Raw genomic sequence first — 26,153 nt, 5'->3', positions numbered from 1 at the left:
GCCCGCGCTTTGCCGCCACGCATGCGCAGACTTCATCCCCTCCACGCTTGCCTATCGCTCCGCCTCTATGCGTGTAAGTGCTGTCTTCATGGCGCGGGCTACGGTAGACTTCTCTTGGAGGCGAATGCCGTTTTGCTTTTTATGACCTCCTTACTCCGTCCACCATGGGTTATTTTTCTGCCTACATAGCAGAGTTCCTCAACTTCGTCTGCTTGGTGATCCCCAGTTTTTATGTTAAGTTTCTCGCTGTTCTCATTTCTGCTAATTCTCACGTCTTCCTCCGATTTACTCTCAGTCCATATTTTGTATTCATCAGACCGTTCATTCCACTGAACACAGCCTGTAGTTCTTCGTCACGCGCGCTGACGAAGCAATGTCATCAGCGAATCTTATCTCATCTATATCTACACGTATAATCTGCAAACCTCCGTGAGGTGCATGGCAGAGGGTACACATCATTGTATCAGGTATTAGGGTTTCTTACAGTTCCACTCACGTATGGACAGCGGGAGGAGTGATTGATTGAATGCCTCTGTGCGTGTAATAATTATTGTAATCTTATTCATAGAGAGCGCAACGACCATGCCTCAGTCTGCCTTCGGCGGTGCTACGGCACGGACGTCTGTTTACGTCCCTGCCGGAGTAGTTCGCGCTCGCGCAGTTGTTTACCTCTTCGGAGTACTCGCGCGTTTAGACGACTCGATACAGAATGGCACATGCATACCGAAAGTCGACTCTCAAGATTAGTTTTTCGAATGTATATGCGAGACCGAAAGCCTACGAAATAGAACGGTTCCTACGAGACGAAGTTAAACTTGATTACAACGAACTTATCGGAATCCACCTCTCCATAGTGAGCAGTGTCGTTTACGTCAAGCTGATTAACGATGCAGTATGTGACAGAATCATCCGAGATACCAAACATGGACTCAAATTTCGTCACTCTGATGGACATGTTGGAGAAGTAACTATTGATCATGCAGGACTGGGCTTACGAAACATACGCATTTTCGAACTTCCCTTCGAGGTTCCGTCTGACTTGGTCATTGACGCCTTACGCCCGTATGGAAGAGTGCTCAGCCACGTTCAGGAAAAATGGTCCAACTTCACGACTTACCCCGTTCTCAATGGGGTGCGTCAAATCAGAATAGAACTGACACAACATGTACCCTCGTACTTGTTCATCGGAGGATGCAGAGCTATAGTCATCTACGATGGACAACCCAAAACATGCTCAGGATGCGGGAAAGAGGGCCACGTGCGTTCCGAATGTATGCAGCGGAGGATAGTGCAAGTTCCAAATGGCGAACCTGTACCTACGTCCACGTTGACGCCGCTGCCACTAACGTATGCGGACGCATTCCGAACAGATCCCATCCCGAAGAATGACCAGGTACAGAATCCTGACAGTTTACGGCAACCGACTGCAGCAGATACCGCCTCTAGTGACGAAACGACACACACTTCTGCCGCTCCGGCGCCGACGACGCCCTTAACCGAGCGGAAAGGATCGGTAGGAGATATGGAAATTGATCCTGCGGTTGTGCCGACAGCTGCTTTCGTCCCTGAGCACCGGGAGTCACTTCCGCACTCGGATACGGAGGCGCACACGCGCAAACAACGGTCGCCGAAGCGCCACAAGAAACGACGGCTAGCGCCGTCGGATACCTGCTTACTGCAGTCCATGTCAGACGATCTTGCGTGTAACGTCGATACAGAGCATCCGGAGGCGCAACGGGAGGTTCTACCCCCCACACAGCAGTACGAACCGAATCACGCTAGACAGGGGTTGAATACAGACACACCGGACGGAAAGCCGACGGAAGGAGACCCTCCACCCACCGCAGCAACGCCACCGCCTTCGGTCAGCCCGGCCGGAGAGACGCGACGGGAGCTGGACCTCCAGCACAGTAACTGGGCCGACGAATCCGATGCTGACCCACACACTGACGACGCACCCGCAATGGCGAGTGCTGCGTCCACAGGATGTTAACCGCGCAGAAGATGCAGATTGACCCACAGACAGCAGGTCACCGGCAGCAGCACACAAATTAACATAAGCGTTCATGTGCGCTTTACGCACTGAGGAACAGCGGCAGGCATATCGAACAGCCTCTATTAATATTAATACGATCAGAACGCCTGTAAAATTGCAGTTATTACGAGACATGTTGCATGCGTCAGACGTCGACATCGTTCTGCTGCAGGAAGTATATGTTGAGAGCTTCCCCGACCTCTATGAGTACGATACGTACATTACACCTACTACCGACGGCGGCAGCGGAACAGCGATACTTCTACGTAGTGGCATAGTAGCCGAGGACGTGGTGTACCTGCCGTCAGCGCGGAGACTGGCTCTCACAGTGCTGGGAGTACGGGTCGTTAACATTTACGCACCGTCGGGATCCGACAGACGGCGCGACCGATCCCGATTTTACGCAGAGGAGATTGCAACACTATTCTTAGGTCGGTATGAAAATGTCTTATTTGGAGGCGACTTCAACTGCGTGCTCGCACCAAAGGATCAACACCCACGTTATACTTCATGCCCGGAGCTGCGACAACTCATACAGGACATGAATCTCATTGACACATGGGAGAAGATACATGGCGACAGACGTGGATACACCTACGTCACGAGTCACTCTGCAAGTCGGCTCGATCGCATATACGTAACACGTCGTCTCGAACCTGCGATCCTCGATGCGGAATTGTGGCCTGTCGCCTTTTCAGATCACATAGCATATATTTGCACGGTCTCCCTGAGTCGTCAACAAGTTTGGAGGAGTCGCAGTGTTTGGAAACTGAATACAGCACACCTCAGGGAACCTGAGTGCAGACGCATAGTCGAAGATGCTTGGCACGTGTGTGAACGACGCCTCCCGACATATCCGACGACGTTGCAGTGGTGGCTGGAATGCGTTAAGCCTGCATTGCGCCGAGCGTTAATTGCATACGGAAGAGAGCAGATGATGTGGAGGCGACACACGACGGAATTTTATTTCACGATGCTCCGCGAACTTTCTGTACAAGCACCTTCACAGGAGCGTCGAGCCGGTATAAAACGAGCACAGGCCCAAATAATTTCCATAACGCGCCGCCGTCTGGAGGGAGTCGCAATCCGTGCAAGGGCCTTTGAACGAGTCCGTGGAGAATCACCGTCGATGTATCACGTTATCAGAGAAAAACAACGTAGCCGCAGAACCTTAATACAGACGGTCGTACTGCCAGATGGTCGCCGCATGACAACGCAAAAAGATATTGCCAACGCTTTCGTGGAACACTACGGTCATCTCTATGAAGAAGCGGAACACGATCAGCCAGCCTTTCAGGAGGTCCGACGAACGCTCTCCGCGTGTCTCGACGAGCCGGCCAACCTGGAGTTAACAGGTGAAATCACAGTTGACGACGTAATGCAAGCGATTGATAAGGGAGCGTCGCACAAATCGCCGGGGCCCGACGGGTTTCCGTTAGAGTTCTATCGTACATTTAAAGATCTCATGATTCCACGATGGACTGCCATGTACTGCGAATTGATGTCTCCCAACGTGCCTCTTCCACCCGCCTTCGTGGAAGGAATGATCATCCCCATCCACAAACCATCTGGCGGCACAGGGATACAGGCCTACCGGCCACTGACCCTTCTTAATTGCGACTACAAGATCTACGCCAGGATACTTGCAGCACGTTTTAAACGCGTAATACGCCAAGTGATTTCACTCGACCAAACCCAGCTAGGAGGAGACAGCAATATACAAACGGCACTCAGTGACTACCGCGATGTCATCGCACTGGCATCAACATGTCGTCTCCGGGGTGTATTGGTATCGATAGACTTCGATCGCGCATTTGACAGGCTGAGTCATGCTTATCTCACGGACGTTATGACAAAAATGAAGTTTCCGGAAAGTTTTGTCACCGTCGTTATGAGACTATTCCACGGAGCCGCATCCAAAGTGCTCATCAATGGACGCTTGGTGGGGCCCATCACCATATCACGATCGGTCAGACAAGGGTGCCCGCTGTCAACGATATTGTATGCCATCGCTGTCGAGCCCCTGCTCTGCGGGCTCCGGAATCGACTCCAAGGAATGACGATAAGGCACAACAAGTTTATATGCCGAACATACGCAGATGACCTAGTGTTTTTAGCACGGTCAGGAGACGAGGCAAGAGCCTCCTTGCATTGGATTAATTTGTATTGTATGGCTACGGGAAGTCGCCTGAACATGGCAAAGTCGGGAGCGATGAACATCGGGAGAGGACTCCCGACAGGAAGTGTAGCACCATTACAGCCGATCAACAAGATGAAATGCCTAGGAATAATCTTCACTACAGACGTTCGACGCACGGCGGCACTGAGTTACAGACATCTTCTGCAAACAATTCGTGCGAGTGTCCGAAGTCACAGGTTAAGGGCACTGGATATGATACAACGGGTCACCTTTGCCAACACTTATCTAGCCTCTCGCATCCCCCACCTGGCGCAAGTTCTTCCTATGCCGGTGGTGCTGGCCCGCCGAATCCTGGCGGCACTAGGATATTTTGTGAGCACGGGTCTGCTTTTTAAGGTAGGATACGAAACCCTCACCCTTCCTCGTAGTCGTGGAGGTCTTGGACTAGTCCACGTACGCGACCGAGCAGTGGCTATTTATGTAACCACAATGATAAAGATGTGGACACGACACCAGACATGTCTGACGGGCACCTTGATAGACGAACTCGCCCCACCTTCGCGTTCGGCTCCAGTAGCGGTGGCTCACATCTCACCATCGCTTACCCATATGCGAACTTTTTTTGTGGAACACAGTTATGTACATATGGAACTACCGACTACCAGGACGGCAACGGCACGTGATATATATCACATCTTAACTCGACGACGGCCGAACAATGCCGTGGAGCGCCGCCAACCAACAGTTACGTGGTCAGTGGTATGGCGTACAGTGCACCATCCACACCTTGATACGGGAACGCGCGCACTGTGGTATCAGGTGGTAAATGGGAAATACGTGACTCGTTCCAGGTTGCATACAATTCATATGGCGGACGAGCCACTGTGTCCGCAGTGCAATGTTATAGACACAGAGGAGCATCGCCTGATATGCGGTCCTTCGGCGGACGTATGGTGTTTGGTCAAAAAAATGATCGCCTTCCTCCTTCGGGTGGGGCCGCAAACAGTAGAACCACGCACACTACTTCTCCCAGATAGGACATATTATCCCCGAACAAAGACAAACGCAGTGACTTGGATTCGAGGTTTGACTGTGCGTTATCTTTTCCGAGACGGCAGTAAGAATGTGCTTGACTTCTGGGCCTTATTACAGGAACATCACTCACAGCTTATGAGACATCCGAGATATAGAACATATTACGCAAATTTTTTAGGGAGTGCCTTGCTTGATCCCCCACCCAGTTGGGGTGTCCCGGGTAGGAGAATGTAATTATTACCTATAAGTATTAGAACAAGAAAGGACCAGGACAGTGGAGAGGATCCACAAACACACGTGAAGACGTACCCGACACCAACGCGAGGTATGACGGGATTAGCGAGGTACGCGCCTGAAAGAGGAACGTAGACCGTTGTTGTTTTGTCCTGACGGAAGCAGGATTTTTTTTATTTTTATTTTTTTTATTTATTTATTTATTTTTTTTTATTTATTTTTTTTTTTTCGCACTTATGTAAAAAAAAGGTGGAAAGTCCACTTATTTACGTTTCCCAGGAAAATTTATGTTATGAAGTCATCGTCTTCTATATTAAAAAAAAATGCTAGAAGCAGTTTATGTTTGTTATTGCAAAAAAAATAAAATAACAAAATAAAAAAAAAGGTGGATAGAGCGTCTGCCATGTAAGCAAGAGATCCCGGGTTCGAGTCCCGGTCGGGGCACACATATTCAGGTGTCTACATCGGAAAAAAAAAAAAAAAAAAAAAGTTGGTAGAGCACTTGCCCGTGAATGGCGAGGTCCCGAGTTCGAATCTCGGTCTAATAAAAAAAAAAAAAAAAAAGTAGATACACTGTTCGCCGTCAGATCACCAATGTTAAGCGCTGTCGGGCGTGGCCAGCACTTGGACGGGTGACCATCGACGCCGATTGCACTGTTGCAATTTTTACGGGTGCAATCAGCCTCGTGATACGAATTGAGGAGCTACTCGACCGAATAGTAGCGGCTCCGGTCGAAGAAAACCATCATAACGACCGGGAGAGCGGTGTGCTGACCATATGTTCCTCCTATCCACATCCTCATATGAGGATGACACGGCGGTCGGATGGTCCCAAAGAGCCACTTGTGGCCTGAAGATGGAGTGCTTTTTATGCTTATACGAGCAATAAGTACAACGTTGTAGCATTTTGCTGGAATATTAATTTAAGGCCGGTCATTCAGACTTTATTAATAGACTTTCTCATGATAGTTTACGTCTACCTTCAGGAGCTTCTTCTGTATATGTGTGACACCCTTTGTGACGCTCTCCCACCTATCAAACAAACCTGTGACCATTCACGCTGCCCTCCTCTGCATACATTTCTACATCCCCTGTTACCCCTTTTTGGTATGCGTAAAACACATTAGGGCAACATTTTAGAACGGGTCGCAAGAGTGATTTGTAAGCTCTATTTTCTTTGTAGACTCACTGCACTTCCCCAATATTCTACCAATAAACCGAAGTCTACCACATGCTATACCTATGACTGTGATCATTCCATTTTATACTTCTACAAAGTGTTACACCCAGCTATTTGTATGAGTTGGCCGATTCTAACAGTGACTCATTGACATTATAGTCACAGAATAGCAACCTTTTTCGTTTCGTGAAGTACACAATTTTGCATTTCTGAATATTTGAAGTGACTTATTAATCTTTGTATCACTTTGAAATATTATGAAGATTTGACAGAATATTTATGCAGCTTATTTTAGATAGTGCTTCATTATAGATAAAAGCATCATCTGCAAAATACCTTATGTTACTATTAATATTGTCTGCAATGTCGTTAATGTACAATATGAACAGCAAGAATTTCAGCACATTTTCCTGGGGCACATCTGCCTCCCCACCCAAGATTATATGCCATGTCCACTTTATCAAAAAGTCCTCAATCCAGTCACAAATTTCACTTGGTAACACGTGTGATCGAACTTTTGACAATAAATGTGGTTATGAAACTGGGTCAAATGCTTTTCGAAAATGAGGAAATACTGTATTCACCTGACAGCTTTGAGCGAAAGCTTTCAGTATGTCATGTGAGAAAAGTGCGAGCCTTGGTATCGGAATGCATGTAGGCTGTCTTGGGGAGGTCATTGTGTTCAAGATACCTCATTATGTTTCAGCTCATAATGTGTTCTAATATTGTACAATAAATCGACATCGGGGATATTTGTGGATCACTTCTGCTACAATTTTCGTGAATAGACGTAGGTTATCCGTGTTCTCTTCCAGGAACTGGTCACGGTTTTATGTTCGAGAGATCTACAAGAGATTAAAGTTAGAAGAGGGCATAACCCAGCCGCCAGTTCGCTATAGAATCTGACAGAGATTCCATCGGGCCTTGGAGCTTTATTCGTTTTAACGTTTTCAGCTGTTTCACAACAGAAGTGACACTGATACTTATTACATTCATCTTTTCAGTGGTAGGAGGATAAAATTGGAGAAATTCTCCTGGGTTTTTCTTTGTAAAGGTACATTTGTAAACAGAGTTGAGGATTTCAGCTTTTGCTTTGCTACATAAAATTTCAGTTGCTTTCTCATTCGCTAGGGATGGGACACTACTTTGTTTCCACTAACAGCGTGTGCATGTAATAACAATTTCTTTAGGTTCTGTGAAATACCATTTGACAATACTCTGCTAAGGCAGTCACTGAGGGCATCATGCATTGCGCTCTTGATAGGTAAACTAGTTTCACTCAGCATCGCTCTATCTATAGCCCTACGCGTTGTTTTACACTTATTTTACGGTGAACTTTGTTTCTTTAGAAGGTTCTTTACCTTAACTTTATACCATGGAGGTTTTCCACCCATTATAAATCGTTCTACTGGCACATATCCGTCCACCACATGATCAACTATTCTTTTAAACTTGAATCATATTTCCCCTACCTGCTCCTGCCCTGTGCTAATAGTTTCAGGTTCCTCACTGAGATACTACACTACTGATTTTTTATCTAGTTTAATGACTATGTCTATGTTTTGCTTGTTTTTAATTTGCCCTTTGTACTTTAGTAATCATTCTGGCAAAGCAGCGTCATGGTCATAGTTTCAAGTTCCTCACTAAGATATGACACTACTGACTTTTTATCTAGTTTACTGAACGTATGTATCGTTCGCTTGTTTTAGTTGCCTTTTATTCTTTGGTAATAATTGTTGCCACAACAGTGTCATTTTCACTGATACCAGTTTTCATGTGGACAACCTCAAAGAGGTTAGGTCTATTGGGTGCCATTAGGTCGAATATATTTCCATCATTGAGTGGGTTTTTTAACTGCCTGTTCTAGGTACTTTTCAGAGAAGGCATTTTGTAATGTTTCACAGGATTTCTTATCACGCCTACTAGTAACAAAACTGTAATTTTTGCAATTAATTATTGGATTATTGAAGTCATATTAGTGTGTGATTGGGAAACTTTCGCGAGAGGGAACTGAGGTTTTCTCTGAGGTTTTCGGTTATATCAGGAGATGACTATGGTGAGGGATAGAAGGATCGTATTAGCATTTTTTGCCCACCCCTGATTCTGAGTCTTGGCCAAACAATCTAAAAAATTTCAATTTCTATCTCGGTGGCTTTGGATTCCTTATCTACTGCGACAAATACACCATGTCCATTTCTTATTTCCTTATCCTTTAGGTATCGCTTAAATTTTCCCCACAAATGTCACTGCTATCAATTTCAGGTAACAATCCGATTTCAGTGCCATAGTATCATTTCAGCTACAGCGCTTTTCATGAGCACTTCAAACTCTGGCACTTTCTTGTCTGGGCTTCGGCAGTATGCCATTAAGATTTTAACACTTTCGACTGCGGAAGGGATTTTTTTCGATTTTACATTGATGCTTCTGGGTTTCAACAGCAGTAGTTGTGTGGATTGAGTGGAGAGTCTCTTAATCCAGAAAACGCCTTGTGTGAACCCCGCACACAGTCAGCTATCTTAGTGCCAGCCTCTGGGTGTAGTGCACAACTGACACGTTTACTGGGACATAACAGTTCTCGGGCCTCTCGCCCAAGTCCAGGAAGTCGCAGCCTCGGTTGTCACGGAACTTCCGAGGTATCTGGATGAGTCTTTCCACTCAGAAACAAAGTACCACGATGATTTCTAGGGACAACGCTGCAAAGTGTGAGCTTCGTTGAAACTCCATGCGCAAGGCTGGTCTTGTCAATCTTTTCTAGCAGTCGCTAGAATGACACAAGGATGACCTCAGAGCCCAGAACAAAGGCATTATTTGTTCCAACTAGAAGTTGGTTGCATCCTATTTCTTCATTGGCTGCTGGAATAGCTTGTTCAACATGTTGAATGAGGTCTCCAGGCATACACACTAAGTGCGCATTGCGTCATTTCCTACCTTTTGCTACCATTTCCCAAAGGTTTACCATCATTCGCCATACGTTTGAACTGCCGACGAATAAACCTCTACCCTTTTGCATTAGCCTCCCCTTGACACCAGGCAAAACAGGTTCCTTAAAACAGGCAAAGTGAATCCCAATGGTTCAGTTTCAGTTACAGTGAAAGACAGCAACTCACATTTTTTGGTTATGGGGCTCGGTAGAGCATCCTGTGTCCTCCCTGGTCTCCATCTACCCTGTACAAGTCGCTTGGATTTACCATTTTCAAGCCGTTAGCGGTCAAGTGGACGAGTAATGACAGATCCTGCACTTTCGGCTGATAACACAGGATCTACAGGAAAGGATAATACTTGAGATACCTCTGGTACCGGTATCACAGGTACAGTAGTCTCGGGAATTCTTCCATAACACCGATTCGCTGCAGCTGCCAGTCGTTTCGACAGTAGTCAGGGCGATTTTCAGCTGCTTACAGACGTCAAGCAACTCATTCCGTGTTCGAGAACAGCTTTCAAAGTGGGGTGCATTTTATCTGGTGCAATGAATGATAGGGTAGTGAACAAATAACTTTAAATTAATGCAGCTAATTATCTTTTAATCTGGCGGGCTAAAAGTTGCTAATTCCTTATAAAACCCGAAACAAATACACAAAACGATTTCTATTAAGGCAACACAAAAACCTGTGGCAAAAATTACTAGTGTCCCAAAACACTTTGAAGTTATTTGTAGTTAAATGACACTTGAAACGACACCCTAGCTGCGAGCAGACGTTGATATACATCATTGGGCACATGCTGAAAATGTGTGCCCCTACCGGGACTCAAACCCAGGATTTCCTACTAACATGGCAGGCTTTCTATCCATCTGAGCCACCAAAGGCACAGAGGATAGTGCACCTGTAGGGACTTATCCCTTGCACTCTCCCCGCGGGACCCATATTCTCAACATGTCCACACCACTACATTCACAGTGCGCCTAATAGATGATTGCCCATCACATTCATTACTCGTGCCAGAAGTCCCGTACGAGTTGGAGCATAGTGTGCGTATTTGCACAAGAAGATCAATGGCTGGGTAGCCATACTTTAACTATATATGAAGGTAGTATCTGTTCCCAAAAGAACAGATACCATTGATGACCATGTAGGAGATCCTGGGTTCGAGTCCCGGACGGGACACACATTTTCAAATCACCCCGAATAATGTATATCAACGCCTGTCTGCAGCTAGGGTGTCGATTTATTTTATATTTCATTCTAGAGAAGCTGTACGGTTATCAGTGGTATCTGGTCTTTTGGGAACAGACCCTACCTTTATATATAGTTAGTTATAGTTGTTAGCAAGCTCGAAAACAGATTTAGATTACGATGAATGCAGACAATATATAGGGCTATATCTCTTTAAGGAAAAACTAGACGTAACAAAATATATTATTTGGAATATCTGCTGCAGTAATTAAGTCATAGACACCGAAAACAGAGTTTATTTACGATAAATGCAGTAACGTGTAAGGCTACTGCTCTTTAAATGAAAACGAGACGTAACACAATATGTTAGTGAGGGTATGTGCTAGAGAAATTAAATCATAAACACTGATTTATTAAAACTTTCTCGTAGGTTATGTAAAGGACAATGATAACTTCCGACAGTTCTCAAACGGGTACTTATTTGCGTTAATATACAATGGAAAGCTGCATCAAACTAGTATCAGGATTGAAGACCACAACAACAACAACAACAACATACAATGAAATGCTGGGGTGCTTTATTCTTTGGCAGACTGTGCACCACAAACTCAGTTTTGCTGCGAAATATGTTACTTATGGGAAATACTCGCACCGGTAACTAACAGACATATGTTTTATAAACGTCCGGAAATTCTCAAGAATAATATGTTTCTCAAGTAACTTTGCAATACAGTTTGAAGACGATTATTCTGAACAAAGATATGACTACTGGATGATAACAGTACGAGTTTATAGCGGCACTTGCAAATGTTCGAGATTTCACAGTATATCACAAAATAAAAGGGTATTGTGCAATTAATGAAAGATAATGCAGAAGCGACGCGATTAGAAAACATGCGAACCTAGAACTTCAAACGGCCAACCATGTATTGTATACGTGGTCTCACACAAATAAAAATTCTGAAGTCGGCTGTTATACACAGATAAACATGCTTATTGAACGGATTTTCCACTTATTTGTTTCCGTGAACACTTCTACTCCGGCTGGGCGAAGAAGAATATTGCAGTATGAGTTTATTTTGATCATAATGTCTGAAAAGTGCAGGACTAACAAAACTTGTCTTCCGCCTGTTGCAGATAACGACACGTGTGTCATTAACATTGATAACCTTTGACCCTCAATTTGAATCCCGCTCGTAAGCCTTTCTTTTTATTTCCGTCATTGATTTTACGATGTATAGACTGAGCAGGAGGGGCGGAGGGGGGAGGAGACTACACATATATTGTATGTTACCCATCTTTCCCCATAGAGAAAAACTATTTTTCTCAGAATTTCGAACATCTTACACCATTTAACATAGCCGAACGATGTTCGTAGGTCGGCAACTGCTACTAACGTGTCTTGCTTTGAGGAGATCGTGTAATTTTTAATTTCGTTCATCTCTGTTCCACTCATAAAAGTTTTTGTTGCAGTGGTTATCCATATCGGACTGACACGCTCATTTTGAAATCTCGCACATAGTGGTTAACCGTAACGAATCAAACAATAAAGTATCAAAGGGCACGAAGAGCTTCTATGCAGAGTGGTATCACTTTGGGCAATGAGTACCAAAGATGTTCAAATGTGCGTGAAATATTATGGGACTTAACTGCTAAGGTCATCAGTCCCTAAGCTTTCACACTACTTAACCTAAGTTATCCTAAGGACGTACACACACAGCCATGCCCGAGGGAGGACTCGAACCTCAAACACGACTAGCCGCATAGTCCATGACAGCAGCGCCTGAGACCTTTAGCCTAATCCCGCTTGATTGTGTGAGTGTTTAGTTTGATCATAATGACTTGAGTGTAGAGTCAGTGAATCTGAAGTTAACGAGTTTGGTCCGAACATTAAGGAGAACATCTTACCACTTTGTCATAAACATTTATTACATGCCTTAAAAAGGAACAAAACTTTTATAGTTGAGCAGAATTCATAAATCACATCATTATCATTATAGATTCCTTTATGGATATTAGAATAATGTAACTTCCAAATTAATGTTCAGCAAATGATACCAGATTTAATAATTCTCATATGATTCGGCCAAATAATATTTTCAATACTAATCTCTTACAAAAAGAAAGAAATTGTACAAGTAATTGTATTCCAGGAAAGAGTGCATCAGGCCATTCGTAGGTCAAAACATTTCGTCATTCCTTAGTAGCCCACTTGAAACGATAACCTCAAGAAGGTATTCAGTTAAATGGTTTCTTATCGTCGTGATTAAGCACCTCGAACTTTATAAGCAGAACGATCAGCCAGTAGTAAGCAGTCAGTTAACAGTCTCTGAATTACGGCCAGTAGCTCGAGAGGAGAAACACTCCAGCAATGAAAGGTTAGTCTTCCTTCCTTCATTTAAAACTCGTTGTTTAACTAAGTCTGTTCTCAAGCAAAGTGCAAGTCATTAGAATTAAAATATTCCCTGAACATAGTTCCTGATCTGTTAGATAGAATTTAATCTTATTCGTAGGATTTTAATATAACTTTGTAGGTACCGTTTTCATCATCGGCGAAGTACTACGATTTAATCCCGATTGTTGAGTTCTCTAAAACACATCGTATCAAAAGGTTTTGTGGTCGTACTGAAAAAATGTTCAAATGTCTGTGAATTCCTATGGGACCAAACTACAGATGTCATCCGGCCCTAGACTTTCACACTGCTTTAAAGTAAAAGAATCTAACTTATGCTAAGAACGACACACACATCCATGCCCGAGGGAGAACTCGAGCCTCCGGCGGGAGGGGCCACGCAATCCGTGAATGGCGCCGGCCGCGGTGGCCGTGCGGTTCTGGCGCTGCAGTCCGGAACCGCGGGGCTGCTACGGTCGCTGGTTCGAATCCTGCCTCGGGCATGGGTGTGTGTGATGTCCTTAGGTTAGTTAGATTTAAGTAGTTCTGAGTTCTAGGGGACTTATGACCTAAGCTGTTGAGTCCCATAGTGCTCAGAGCCATTTGAACCATTTGATCTGTGAATGGCGCCTCAAACCGCACGGCCACTCCCCTCGGCAGTCATGCTGAAAATATGTATCAACGTTTCTGTAGTCACCTTAGCACCATAATCATTTTATGTTAAGTGATTCAACTGAATGAACGAATTTCGCTTGGGTATTTTACAAGAAAATAAAATAATATTTAAAAATCTACGGGTTATTGTAACAAAAATGTACCGATTTATCAGTATCATCTTAAGCTTCTATAGCTCCTACGCGACTAATTTGCAATAAAGCTTGAGCCTTGCCTCAAGCGAAATGTATTAGTATCACAAGTGTATATTGAATATTACACACAACACCTAGGCTCCGGGAGTTCTGGAAGCTGTACAGAAAACTGAAACAGAAATCAACATAAACATAATTTCCATAACTTGCTCACGAAAACCACACATTGCATATTGTACCACCATACACAGAGACCTTCAGAGGTGGTGGTCCAGATTACTGTACACACCAGTACCTCTAATACCCAGTAGCACGTTCTCTTGCATTGATGCATGCCTGTATTCGTCGTGTGGCATACGATCGATAAGTTCATCAAGGCACCGTTGGTCCAGACTTTCCCTCTCTTCAACGGCGATTCGGCGTAGATCCTTCAAAGTGGATTGTGAATCACGTTGTTCATAAACAGCCCTTTTCAATCCATTCTTGTATGTTCGATAGGGTTCACGTCTGGAGAACATGCTGGCCACTCTAGTCGAGCGATGTCGTTAGCCTGAAGGAAAACATACACAAGATGAGCACGATAGGGGAGTGAATTGTCGTCCATGAAGGCGAATGCCTCACCAATATGCTGCCGCTATGATCGGAGAGTGGCATTCTTGTATCGTACAACCGTTACTGCGCCTTCCATGACCACCAGCGGCGTACGTCGGCCCTACATAATGCCATAAGTCGTTCAACCTGACAGGGTGGCCTCCAGTAAATCCAATCTACAGATTGTCTGGTTGAAGGCATATGCGACACTCATCGGAGAAGAGAACGTGATGCCAATCCTGAGCGGTCCATTCGGCGTGTTGTTGGGCCCATTTGTGCCTCGCTGTATGGTGTCGTGATTGCAAAGATGGCCGTCACCATGGACTTCGGGAGCGAAATTTCGTGTCATGCAGCCTATTGAGCACAGTTTCTGTCGTAACACGACGTCCTGTTGCTGCACGAAAAGAGTTATTTAACATGGTGGCATTGCTGTCATGATTTCTCCGAGCCATAATCCACAGATAACTGTCATCCACTGCATTAGTAGTTCTTGGGCGACCTGAGAGAGGCATGTCATCTACAGTTCCTGTCTGTCTGTATCTCCACCATGTCCGAACCACATCATTTTTGTTCACTCCGACACGCCTGCATACTTCCCTTGATGAGAGCCCTTCCTGGCACAAAGAATCAATGCGGAAGCTATCGAAGCGCGGTATTTACCGTCTGGGCATGGTTGAACTACAGACAACACGAGCCGTGTATCTCCTTCCTGGTGGAATGACTGGAACTGATTGGCTGTCTGACCCGCTCCTTCTATTAGGCGCTGCTCATGCGTTATTGTTTACATCTTTTTTGGGCGGGTTTAGTGACATCTCTGAACAGTTAAGAGGACCGTGTCTTTGATACAATATCCTCAGCCAACGTCTATCTTCAGGAGTTGTGGAAAATTGGGTGATGCAAAACTTTCTTTGATATGCGTATATTGGGGCATCCGCTGGATATAGTTTCAACCAGAAACTTAAATAGGCAATTAATATAACAATATTTGTGTATATTTTTCGCCAGATACTCGCATTGCATAAAATATAGCTGTGAGTCCCCGATACGAAGAGCAAACTCCAGTTTTCAATAATTTTCATCGTCCAGATCTAACTATAGCCCAATGAGGTAGCACCCTCTGGGGAAATCTTCAATAATACAAGTACATGCGCAATTATGGCTGTTTCATGTGAGAAAAAAGTGAATAAACGTTAAATCGAGCCACGACTAGTTGAGTGCTACAAGTCAACATTACTCTTTTAGATTCATAAGGCAGCTAGTGGGAAACTGCACCGTAAAAGGTAGCAAGTCTGAAAGTAAATCAAGATACGGTCATACGATTTGTTGACCTAGAAATAGAATTCGACCGTGTAAAATGGTGCAAGATGTTCGAAATTCTGAGGAAAACAGTAGTGAGTTACAGAAAAAGACGGTTGATATGTACAAGAATCAAGAGTGAATAATAATACAAAGAAGTCCTCGGCTTAAAAAGTGTGTAAGAAGGGGTACAGTCTTTCGTCCCTAATGTTAAATCTCTACACACAACACACAGTCATGGCAACAGAAGAAAAATTCAAGAGTAGGACTAAAAAATAGTTCAAATGGCTCTGAGCACTATGCGACTTAACTTCTGAGGTCATCAGTCGCCTAGACCGTAGAACTAATTAAACCTAACTAACCTAAGGACATCACACACATCCATGTCCGAGGCAGGATTCGAACCCGCGACCGTAGCCGGCGCTCGGTTCCAGACTGCAGCTCCTAGAACCGCACGGCCACTCCGACCGGCGTGGGACTAAAATTGAAGGTGGAAGTAAAGGATGATTATAATTAACGTTAAACTTTCAAACCACTGAATGACGTTCGATTGCAACGGAATATTATCGGAGAAATGGGAACACATATGGTAGAAGAAAAATAAATAGTCACAAAACGTTGCAATAGACCAGGCTTAATAGTGCCTACGGCGTACATTTGACGTTAAGCAAACTGTACTACTTAGCGTGCATGGGTGTATAGTTGTGACATTGCTAGTTACGTAAGCCCATCCACCACGGCAACGTCGTATCACATCGGATGGGAAAATCTGTTGTTAATTGTCGTGAGGCCAAAAGCCGCATAAAAATCAGTAATCAAAATCAAAGTGGATTATTAATTTCCACGTGACTGACGCAAAACATGTTCAATACGCTGTCGACAGTTTTCTGCATGAGGTTGAAGTCGAGAAACAGCATGCTCCACAACTGAATGAAGTGTTTCCGGGGTCACGGTTAGAATGTGTTACACATTGCGTGCCTTCAGCGCAGCTAAGTTTGCAATCGGAACGCTGAACACAACGTCTTTCACATAGACCCACAGTCATAGGTCACACGGATTAAGACTGGGCGATGGGGATGGCCAGGCTATAGGGAAATATCGGCTCATAATTGTAGCATTCCCGAAATAGCGCTTCTTCAGGAGCTGCTTAACTTGATTTGCAATGTGCGGAGGTGCGCCATCTAGCAAAAAAATGATCCCATCCACACATCCACGTGTTGGAGGGCTGGAATGCACAACACTCTCATAGCGCTTACCACTGACCGTATAGCTAACAGGGCCGGAAGCACCTGTCTCTTCGAAAAATATATGACCCTATGGTAAATGATGCCTTAAACCCGCACCACACAGTGACCTTTTCAGGAAGAGGTGGTACTGGTTGATTTGAGTGTGGATATTCCGTTGCCCATGTTCGACAATAATGGGTATTGACACATCCTTTCAGATGGAAATGGGCTTCGTTCGTCCACAAAATCATCCATGGCCAATCATGGTCCACTACCATGTGAGCAAGAAATTCTAAAGCAAAGGTCCCTCTTGCTGGCAGGTCAACAGGAAGCAACTCATGCACATGGGTAATTTTCAATGGACAGCACAGAAGGAGGTTTCTTTGGATTTTATGCACCGTATTCACGGATATGTCCAATGTTCAGGCAATTATCCATGCATTACACGTTTGCGCACCAGTACTCGTCTCCTTCTGCAGTGCTGTGGCCACTGATTCGGTCGACATCGAATCAACTCGTTTCCTCCCTCTACCAGGTTGCACACCACAAGAACCTGTCTTTCCAAATTTCCGAATCATTTTCTCCAGATCCATGGCAGTCATCGGCCCAACGGCTATTTTCAACCCTTAAGTGTGTGGAACTTGTGCAGAGCGATGTGTGCACAGTCCTCGTTCCTGTAATACAGCTGTGCGTGACCCTGCATAGTGACAGTCATGGCGAACGTCGCAGACGCGGAAGTAGGGAAAGCTGTGTACCCTGCGTGTTTATATCGACATCAATGGGTCGTAGGCATGACATGTGTTTTCATGTAGGTATTCTGACACATACTGCGCCATCTATTGATGAAATTTCACACTGTGTTGTACCTTCTGCCATACGTTTCCCCCTTTTCCGATAATATCCCGTTGTAATTTGGTGTCGTTCTAACCAGAGGTGTTATTTCTACAGCGTTTTGAAAGTTTAACTTCAATTATAATCACACTGTATATAAATGATAAGGTTTGTTTCTGACATTGATATTCTTATTGAACGTGTAGAAGAACTGCAGTGTCTGTTGAAGGGAAGAAATAGTCTAATGAGTACAGAATATGGTTTGAGAATAAACTGAAATAGTAAAAGTAATGAAAATTAACAGAAAAGAGATTAACGATAAGCTCAACAAAGTTGGTTATCATTAAGTAGACGAAGCTCAGGAATTCTGATACCTTGGAAACAAAATACACCATACTGGACGTAGAAAGGAGAACATAAAAAGCACATTAGCATAGGCAAAAGAACGTTCCTGGCCCAGAGAAGTCTACTGGTGTGAAATATAGGCGTTATTTCAAGGAAAATATTTCCAAGAATGTACGTGGACGTCATAAAAAGGCATACTAGCATCGGCAAAGGGTTGTTACTGGCCAAGAGAAGACTTCTGTGTCAAATACAGGCCTTAATTCGGGGAATAATTTTGTGAGAATGTACGTTTGGAGCACAGAATTGTATGGTAGTCAATTATGGTTAGGGGAAAGACCGGAACAGGACAGAATTCATGCGTCTGAGTTGTGGTGCTACTAAAGAATGTTGAAAATCAAGTCGACTCCTAAGGAATGAGGAGAATATCCGTAGAAATAGTGGAGAAAGGAACATATGGAAAACAGTGACAAGAAGAAGGGACAAGATACACTATGTGATCAAAAGTATCCGGAGACCTGGCTGAAAATTGGTTACAAGTTCGTGGCGCTTTCCTTCGGTAATGCTGGAATTCAGTATGGTGTTGGCCTACCCTTAGCCTTGATGACAGCTTCCACTTCCACAGGCATACCTTCAATCACGTGTTGGAAGTTTTCCTGGGGAATGACAGCCCATTATTCACGGTGTGCTCCACTGAGGAGAGCTATCGTGTCGGTTGGTGAGGCCTGGCACGAAGTCGATATTCCGAAAAATCCTGGAGGTGTTCTATAGGATTCAGATCAGGACTGTCAATGACAGGGATATTATTGTCGTTCAACCACTCAACCTGCATTATGAACAGGTGCTCGATCGTGTTGAAAGATGCAATCGCCATCGGCGAATTGCTCTTCAACAGCGGAAAGCAAGAAGGTACTTAAAACATCATTGTAGGCCTGTGCTGTGATAGTGCCACGCAAAAAAAAAAGTGAAAGCCCCTCCAAGAAAAACACGACCACACCGTTGAGCCGTGGCTGGCTCGGGTCACGCTTGTCTTCCGATAATGTTGCTGTCCTCTCCGTGAGTGGCAGCAGCAGTGTGTATCCATACTAGTACTGTTGTACTGTATTTGGTGTGGCGGACATAGTTTCCAGCTGGGCGGTGATTGACCAGTCGGTCGGTTGGCATGGAGCAGCAAGGAAGTCTCTGTTGCGCGTTCCCTGGCTGGGGCCGCCGGCGGTGTGCACGCGCGGTTGGAGTGTAAGGTGCTGCTTGCGAGTGCTACGATGTACGTCTCCCACCGATGAAAGTTGAGTCCCCACTTAACCTACTATCGAGATTCAACTGTTAACATTTCTTCGTTTGATCCTGGTTGTCGCTTTTGGCACATTCGTGAGAGCAACAACGTGTGTGTATTCAAGTCGGCTAAGATTCCAGCTGTATTCCTGTGGAGTTTAACTTAATTTATTCCCTGTTATTGCAGTGGACCAGCGGTATCTCCAGCCTTGTCGCCGTTGACGTTCCGGTTACCTAGTCGTTGACGTAATTTTCGGCAGTGTATTTTCTTCGTCGTGTTGTTGCTCTCCAGCGCGGTATGTAGTTCGACAGCTGAGGTGTTGTTGGTCGTTGTGGGTGCCAATACCCTGTGTGTCGTTGTATTGAAATCTTGTGGTCGGTTTGCTGGTTGTGTGGAGCGTAACTCATTTTGTTGATTGGTCGGTCAGCTATCTGTCGGTTGTGTTACCTTCAGATCAAGAAGTAGTAGGACAGGCTGCCTGTCTTACCTGAATGGGCACTAGTGTTACAATCTCAGGATGACCCTTGGAAACTTCTGAGCATCGTTCCTTGTGTGTAACATAGTAATTTCCCTGTTTGGGTTTTAATTATTTGGTTGATGTGTGGCTTTCATCCGAGTTATAGTATCTCTTAAATTAATGTTCTTATCTTGCCCTTAAGGCATAAGACTGTTATTCTTTATAATGGTCATCAGCCGAATATTGCATGAAATGTTTTAAGATAAGCCCTTCTGCTTTTTGATTGTAACTCTTCTTATTGCTTAATATGTGGCATCCAGCCAAGTTACATTAATATTAATTTGCTAAGGTATTCAGGCTGTTTAGAGTCAAGATGTAGAAAATATTTTTGGTGGAACCTCCAGAGGAACCGTGTAACCTAGCCTTGTGTCTACGATTTTGAGTGTGGCCTTCGGCCGATCTAAAGTTAATCAAAGGAGGTCGATTAAAGTTATGAGCGGTTTGCATCCGTGTTCTAATATTGTGTGTTGATAAAGGAAGTTCGTATGTTGAGTGCAACTGACAGCAACTTCCTTTGGCCCCTTTCCACAACCAAATCCGCTCTGTCCTGCTAGCCCAGGCATTTCAACGCTAACACCACCGCCTCCTAATTTTACTGTTGACACTATACACGCTAGCAGATGACGTTCTCCTGGCGTTCACCATACCTACATCCTACCATCGGATCGCCACATTGTGTATCGTGATTCGTCACTGCTCGAGGAAATGAGTAGCCAGTTTTCACCTACTTATAGTTTTATAATAATTGCGAATATACATTTTTGATACTGATATAACAGTCGGCTTGTCATTCATTAATTATGTTTCCTTTGCTTTGGGAGCAAAATTTATGATCTAGTGCAGGCGTTACAGACGCAGAGGGTGGTTTGATAAACCTAGTAAAAAAGCAAGAAAAAATGTTTGTTTCGTGAACAACTCACATTGCTGCTCGACATAGTCCCATCTGAGAGATATACACTTGGTTCAGCCATCCTCCAGCTTTCTCATCCCATCGGAAAAATAGGTTATACTGAATGTTCAAAATACGCGTTGACTGCAACTAACACTTCCTCATTTGATGAAAATTTCTTGGACCCGGCAAAAGTTTCAAGTTAGGGATCAGTGAGAAGTTGTTGATGTTGAGTCTGGTCAACAGGGTGGTTGAGGAACAATTCAGATCCCGTTTCATGTCCTTCGCCATTATCGCTGACGTATGAGATCATTATCCTGGCGGAAGACCATATCTTGGGTGCCAACCTTGGTCTTTTTTCAGCAAACGCAAATACAAAACGACCCGCGCAATGAAGCGTAATATGGTGTAGTTATGATTCTGTACTTTTTCCAAGTAATCTATGAGGGTTATTTCTCGAGAATCCCAAAAAAAGATGCCCCTCAGCATACCAACTGATAAAATAGCCATTGACTTCCTTGCTGCATGTCCATGATTTTGACCACCGTTTTCATTGTGGTTGTTAATGACGGATCCAGTTTTCACTAAAAGTCACAAATCAGTGTCAAAAATCTTGTGGATTGAGATTAAACGTCGCCACACGTTACGTTGCAATACTGTGCAGCATGCACTTTTGGTCGACTGCTTCTTGATAGCCAATTGACTGTATAAGATATTATGCACTCGCTTAGTTGTGGTACCTAGAAACTCAGCAATCTAAAGAATTTTTATTCGGTACTCCTGCATTACGATATTTCGGATTTCGTGGTGACGGCAGTTGGGCGGCAGGATTAGCTTCGCTTTGGTGTTTGTCCTACCACGTTTAAATTCGTTAATCCAAAAGAAAATGGTCTTCAACTATGGCGCAGAATCCGTGTGAGCTTCATTCGATTCTGTTTTGATTTATTCGGCAGCCTAAGCCTTTAGCTGAAAATATTTAACAACAGCACCAAACTCGCTTTTATTCATTTTCTGCGGCAGTCGACACACTGAACAATTCAACCGGGTGTCATGAATTTATGCTCTACATTGTTGAAATTCTTTATACAGTTCTTGGGTTAAACAAGCTTATAACCCATGAAGACGCCACTAAAATCTTTCATTATTTCGTGGAAATTTACCTGACTTTTAAAACGACCCTCCTGTATTCCACTGCAGCGCAAAGAAATCGCCTGTAAAACACGGTTCCCTTCACAATTCTGCGATTTAAATTGTCTAATCGCGTCACCAGCAGTACTAAACATGAGGTAGTATCCTGATGGTAAGTTAGGCTGTGTTCTATGGAGGTTAAAGCATCGGCCTTGTTCAGAAAACATGTCCTAAAGCATAGTGTCACGACACCGGCCACAACAGAACCATTCGGAAGTAGTCACCTCTGGTGTTAAGACATGTATCCCACTGGGAGACGATTCGATCTATTGCCGTTCCGTATAGCGCCGTCAACCACTCATAGATCCACAACCCCACCCACTCTTACATATCCTCGGCCGACTGAAACTGACTTCCAAGCACGTTTTTCTTCATGTCGCCATCGATGTGAAAATCACATGGTGAATGATCCAGGCTGTAAAGAGGTTGTGGCAACGTTTCCGAAGCAAATGGTCCCCACACTGCAATATGATGAAGGATAAATTCAGAAATTTGCTTGGGAAACACACAACATCCTCCGTTTTTATACAACAGATATGAAGGTGGTCATTATACACTGAAACCGGTAATCTGATGACTTAAAAATTTGTGATCACAAACTTTAAGTAAAGGAAATATATTTCGGGTTAGTGTTCAATTCGCAACCATGTCGCAGCTTGTGATCTTCCGTACAGTCAGGATCGTTACTGTACGATTTTCACATCGCTGGCGAACTGATGAAAGACATGAGTGGACGCTGGTTTCGGTCGGACGCGGAAGGGCAACTGTGGGTGCAACTGTCATTCGCTTGTCGTGATTACTTTTGATTGGAATCTTCCCTGGCCTCGTTGTGAAAGGTGTTCGATTTTAATGTGACTGTCCTTCATATATAGCGAATGTCAGGCCAGTTAGAGCCGGCTTGTAAACTGGGGATCAGATGGCGCCCTTTGGTCTCATCAGCAACGAGACACCCCTGGATGTCGAATCCCCACCCGATTCGGTGACGGGTTGAAACAGCAGTGGAGTAAATAAACATCATGGAAATACAGATTAGAATAAAAAATAACAGAAAAGAAATATTGGCCGGTAGCTGAGGCAGACACGTCAGAGGTTCTCTTGGGCTCGGCATGCAGAGAGTGTAACCGCCTCAAGAAACGCCTACCCCACCGCAGTCCTGTGCGGCCAAAATATTAAAGTCTGTGATAAAACCAACTGTCTCGAAGATGACGTAAAACCTATTCGACTGTTCTTTATCCGCTGGCCAGTAGCAACAAAACCCGAACCCTGCTACCCTGATTTCGTATAAAAGTGAGAACATATTCCGCTCATGCTGCCATTGCTTGTTTCAGGTTTCATCGTAGCCAGCCTCTGGCTAGTCCTGACGACGAGCGCTGCCCTCGGTTCACCCGTCGGCAGCTGCTCCACGTTCTCCGGCTCGGGCGCGGTAACCTTCCTGCGGGACGACAGGAACTGCTCCGTCTTCTACGAGTGCGTCTCCACCGAGCCCACCATGATGGTGTGCCCCAGCGGGCTGCACTTCAACGCGGTGCTCAAGGTGTGTGACTGGCCGGCAGCCGCGGGCTGCTCCGCCGCCACGCCGCCCCAACCCGAGGCGGACAGGCCGGCGCCGCCCGACGCCCAGACCGTCATCTTCACGCGCGAGCCGTCCAGCACGGCGCCCGCGCCTGTCGACGTCATTCCAGTGAAGCCGCAAGGAAGCACGGAGTGCCCCGCCGTCGGCGGCTGTCCCAGGTACAACGGCGACGACACTCTGGTGATCCAGCTGCCGCACGCTTTCAACTGCAGCCGCTTCTGCAAGTGCGACCACGGGCAGGCGGTGACGTTCGAATGTCCCAGCGGGCTGCAGTACAACAAGGCCGAAGGCATCTGCGACTGGCCTGTCAACGCCAAGTGCGTGCCCGACAGAGGATTCGCTGGTATGTGGTCTCCGCCGCAGCCGGATGGTCCCGCCGACTCGTCCAGGCGACGACGCTCCTGGAACCTCCTCCGCTTCCCCTAGTCGCTAAGTATGCCCCAGATTGGCGTACATATTATAACACGACCTTGCAGCAACTCATTATTATTCTGACATGACTTTCCAACTCTATTTTGCCGCAAAACTAGCTTATTACAAGAAGTCTTAATTACTCTACGTTGTATTCGATATGATTAAACATTAATGTAACACAAAATAGTGACATGTTACAACGCAATAATGTTAAATTGCGTAAGTACACATAGACGTGTTCATACAAACATGATCGAACGCTCTCACAAATACTGTCGTGCATACATCCATTGCAGACTGATATAGAAGATAATTGGTAGTATGTAGAATAGTTAAGGAACTAGTGTGTTTTAAAACTGTCCAGTGTAAACATAATAAATGGTGTTACAGGGCAAAAATGTTGTTTGTTTCTTCCTGTCACATTATTAAATCAGTGATGAGGAGGAAGTGTTATTTTTAACAGTGCTATTTTGGCCAAAGAGCACATCTGCTGTAAATAATATATGAATCACACTGACACGTTTAGCCGTTATAAGAATTGATGCGGAAAATGACTTTTTATACCATAATCTTTTCAAACACGTTTTGCACAAAATTATTTTTTGTGTATTGTGTTATCGTTATTGATAGATAGAATACAGTAATAGAAATGATGGAATACTAATGATTTTCGTAATTATTGCTAAAATTATAATACTCTTAAATTTAACGAAAACTGTAACAGTAGCCGCACTCTTAACAAAATGAATTTCTCGTGATATGGAATTTGCAATGAACAACAGTAACGTGTAATACAGAACTGTGGCAATACAGGAAATGGCAAGCCGGATATCGGAGGCATTGTGGATTGTTGGTGCTCAAAAAATGGTTCAAATGGTTCTGAGCACTATGGGAGCTTAACTTCTGAGGTCATCAGTCCTCCAGAACTTAGAACTACTTAAACCTACCTAACCTAAGGACATCACACACATTCATGCCCGAGGCAGAATTCGATCCTGCGACCGTAGCAGTCACGCGGTACCAGACTGTAGCGCCTAGAACCGCTCGGCCACTCGGGCTGGCATTGTTGGTGTGCTCAAGGAAACAGACAGGGAGCACTCAGCTCTTGTGAGGCCAGCTGAGGAGCTACTTGACTGAGAACCAGCGACAAGGGTCATGAAACAACGGCCGTAGAGCGGTGTGCTCACCACATGCCCCTCCGTATCCGCATCCGATGACGTCTGAGGGCTGAGGATGCCACTGCGGCCTGTCTGTACCCTTAGGCATTTCAAGCCTTTTCCGATGATATTTGCTTCTTTGCTCACGACAACAGAAACGAGAAGGTAAAAGTCAGCAGAAGGGACTCTGAAGCCAGAAGAAACGGAAAAAAAGAACCGATATGAAAAATTGAAATCAAAATGGGGGGAAGCGCTAAATGCAGCCATTAAATGTTCTCCTCTAAGATGCAGTTTTGTTTTGAAGGTCAAAGTGAAAATCTCGCTGGTCAGCTCAAAAAGACGTTACTATAAATTGTATCTTATTTTCAGAGCGTAAAAGTGGTGAAAATGGCTTAAATCACTATGGGACTTAACATTTGAAGTCATCACTTCCCTAGAACTTAGAACTACTTAAACCTAACTAACCTAACAACATCACACATATCCATGCCCGAGGCAGGATTCCAACCTGCGACCGTAGCGGTCGAGCGGTTCCAGACTGCAGCGCCTAGAACCGCTCGGCTTTTCAGGGTCTAAGTACATATTTTACAGCAGCGTAAGTCAGAGTCAACTTGCTCCACACGCTAATTAAATTAACATTGTGTTTTGAAGTAATCGTGTTGTGCGGATTTCTTCCACTTCAAGAACCTGGGGCCTACCATTATCAAAGTAGTTATCCAGAACGTCTATCGGCAAACCCAACTAATAAAAAGTTATTGATGATAATTTTAAGAAGCAATGCTCTTACACAGCGAATAAAAACATACACATGAACTAAAGCGTGATAAACTTTCCTTGCGGAGAAGCTGCGAGACTGACGCCCCTACTATGTCACTTCGGAAAGACACGTCGGGAAAGTTCACAATACTGTACCGGATGA

The 26,153-nt window shown here is 44.7% G+C and overlaps 1 protein-coding gene across 1 annotated transcript; it reads left to right on the top strand.

Moving 5' to 3' along the window:
- Nucleotides 1–13,030: 13,030 nt before the first annotated feature.
- Nucleotides 13,031–24,475, top strand: LOC126355947 (probable chitinase 10). The gene is made up of 2 exons (XM_050006531.1): nt 13,031–13,114; nt 23,419–24,475. The coding sequence occupies exons 1-2, from the start codon at nt 13,108–13,110 to the stop codon at nt 24,087–24,089; spliced, it is 678 nt and encodes a 225-aa protein (XP_049862488.1). The 5' UTR covers nt 13,031–13,107; the 3' UTR covers nt 24,090–24,475.
- Nucleotides 24,476–26,153: the final 1,678 nt, after the last annotated feature.

The sequence above is a fragment of the Schistocerca gregaria genome, chromosome 3 (assembly GCF_023897955.1).
Source record: "Schistocerca gregaria isolate iqSchGreg1 chromosome 3, iqSchGreg1.2, whole genome shotgun sequence".
Classification (NCBI taxonomy): Eukaryota; Metazoa; Arthropoda; class Insecta; order Orthoptera; family Acrididae; genus Schistocerca; species Schistocerca gregaria.
Note: the sequence above shows the minus strand (reverse complement) of the source record. Positions and strands in the feature narration are given on the sequence as shown.